The following is a 2,567-nucleotide window of genomic DNA, read 5'->3' as shown; positions in this document are numbered from 1 at the left end:
ACTGAAACAACAACAAAACATACTTTAGCAAGTAGGAAGGAGGAAATTGCACTTTCTTGTTTCTTGTTCTCCTGAGTTTGTACCCTATTGTTTGTATGCACTTATTGTACGTCGCTTTGGATAAAAGCGTCCGCTAAATGACATGTCATGTAATGTAATGTAATAAAGTAGATAACCAGTTGGAACGATATGAATCTGATCCGATATTATATTTTAACGTCTTATATCATTTTGTGACAAGACAGTTCTTTATCTAAATGTTGGTCTAATCTCCATTAGTCGACGTTTTGTCTTCCAGCTTTCTGTTGTTGATTGAGCTCGTTCCCCTTCAAAGCTGAGTTTGTAAAGCTGCTTATTGATTCAATTGATCAGATAAATCACAAAAAGCACCTTTTCCTGCAAAGCGTTTTATCCTTCAAAGTAAGAGCCCCAATTCTAAAAAGGAGGACCCAACATAATATTGGTGTAATCATAGTTTAAAATATTTAATGTTTTTGTCATGAATGAAACTATTTTTCATAACTCAATCATGTTCACAATAAATTGACGTTAAAAAACAGGGAATCATAGTCACATCCAGTCACTGCCCTGATTTAGAAATACTAGTCCTGGGATAATTAGGATAATTAGCCCATACAACTTAATACACGTTTGTTCTGCCACCTAAAACGTCTCTACATTAGTATTTTGTCGTTACGTATTGTTATGTTATTGAACTATTAATGAATCTGTGGGAGTTTATCTTGAAAGAAAGAACATCTTGTACCGGAAGTGGTGCCTGCTAGCTTGATAGCACTTGTTGCTTGGCTGAACGGACAGCTTGTGACCGGTAAATACATATTAAAATGTTATACGTCTTTAATTAAAACAATTACGTCGTGTATAATTAAACGCTATGCTTATTTCCTTCACTTGTAGTTGACTCGTTTTGCTTTACTGTTTCGTTGACAGAAGATAACTTACATGTCAGCTGAGCTAAGCTAGCTAAAGTAAAGTTAGCACAGTGTTAGCACAATGCTAGCTTAGTGGTGCTTAGCGAACCTACTGAAACTTACGGCTTTAAGGAGGAAAAATTCTTCTCACTTTGCGTTTATCTAACGTGGCTTTGAAGATTGTTCACTAGTCAAATATGTTTTGTATGTTGCATCGTTGTCGACTTGTTTGGTTTTATTGAATTCAATGTTACTTAAGTTACTATCACTTAAGTTATTAACGTTATACACAAATACCGTTAGTGAAAGAAACACATGTATAACGTTAATATGAATGGATTATAGTATATATTTTAAATTAATGACTACAGATATACCATTAACATGTATATGTAATATTGAAGTGTAAGTATAATCTCAGCCAAACCACCAAAATAAATCAACAGATCGTCACTTCTTTTCTGCAGGAACTTAAATAAACTTCTCGTTCTGTAATTAGTCAAATAAATCAGTGGACTTAATAAAGTCGAAAACCTTTCTTTGATTGTTACATTTTTGCTTAGTTATCGTGTTTAGTTTTTCTCTTTTCTGTGTGTCGTTGGGAAGCGCTCTGATAGTTCTAGTTCATTATTTTGAACACCATTCGTGGATCACGTGGTTACCTTTCCTCCAGGAGTCGCTCACCATGGCCAAAAGCCTGTCTGACCTCCGGGACTATGACAGCATAGAGGACGAGACTTTCGCCCCCCTGCCGCCCCCTCACTCCCCGGGCCACGGAGGACAGGAGGCCGCAGAGCCTTTCGACGATGGTGAGAAAGTCGACTTAACATCCAGCCGACACCTAGAAGGTGGAGAGACTCGACGGAAGGATGTTGACTTGAGATGCTGACGGAGCAGCGGTCATGTGCTGTGGTTAATGCAGGAGAGGACGACGCCGACGGGTCCAAGCTGGCCGACGTCCCGGCTTCTAAGAGACGAGGAGTAAAAAGGCCGCAACCCAAGCTGGACTCTCAGAGGTACCTCGGCCCTCAGCCACGTCTGTGATGGGTTGTAAGGACCTTAGACGCCGGGACGTCATCTCATTCTAGCTCCACTTGAAATCTACAGCTCCAGATTTAGTCATTTCGATTTAAAAATGTTCAATTTGCCCTCATTAATATTTATTTTATGTGTGAACATTGAATCCAATGAGTTCTTGTACATTTTCCTTCAGGCTGACCTCAGAACGAGGACTTCCGGCTCTACGAACCCTGTTCGACAACGTCCGTTTCAAAGGCAAAGGCCACGAGGTGAGAGCCGGCGAGTCGCTCACGGCTGACCGGAACTTATCACGTAACATTGAGCCGACGCCTCGTGGCGTTTGTGTGTGCTCGCTTCCTCCAGGCCGATGACCTGCGGCTGCTGATGCAGAAGATGGAGAACTGGGCTCACAGGTTGTACCCCAAACTGCAGTTTGAGGATTTTGTGGACAAAGTGGAGAAGCTGGGCAACAAGAAGGAAGTGCAGGTGGGAAGAAGACAGCACGACCTCTCATTTCATTCAAATGACCTTTTAACTATTACACAATTCATTATTATTAGGAGTCATTTTATGTTTCCTTTTGTTTCCTGCAGACCTGTCTCAAGCGTATTCGAC

The 2,567-nt window shown here is 40.7% G+C and overlaps 1 protein-coding gene across 1 annotated transcript; it reads left to right on the top strand.

Moving 5' to 3' along the window:
- Positions 1 to 762: 762 nt before the first annotated feature.
- LOC144395185 (TIMELESS-interacting protein-like) lies at positions 763 to 2,561 on the top strand (the record flags this gene model as incomplete). Its single annotated transcript, XM_078098092.1, has 6 exons — positions 763 to 829; positions 1,606 to 1,741; positions 1,855 to 1,948; positions 2,146 to 2,221; positions 2,316 to 2,438; positions 2,546 to 2,561. Coding segments are annotated over exons 2-6 (433 nt in total), but the record flags the coding sequence as incomplete, so codon positions are not given.
- Positions 2,562 to 2,567: the final 6 nt, after the last annotated feature.

Source organism: Gasterosteus aculeatus, unplaced genomic scaffold (assembly GCF_964276395.1).
Source record: "Gasterosteus aculeatus unplaced genomic scaffold, fGasAcu3.hap1.1 HAP1_SCAFFOLD_108, whole genome shotgun sequence".
NCBI classification, from domain to species: Eukaryota; Metazoa; Chordata; class Actinopteri; order Perciformes; family Gasterosteidae; genus Gasterosteus; species Gasterosteus aculeatus.
Note: the sequence above shows the minus strand (reverse complement) of the source record. Positions and strands in the feature narration are given on the sequence as shown.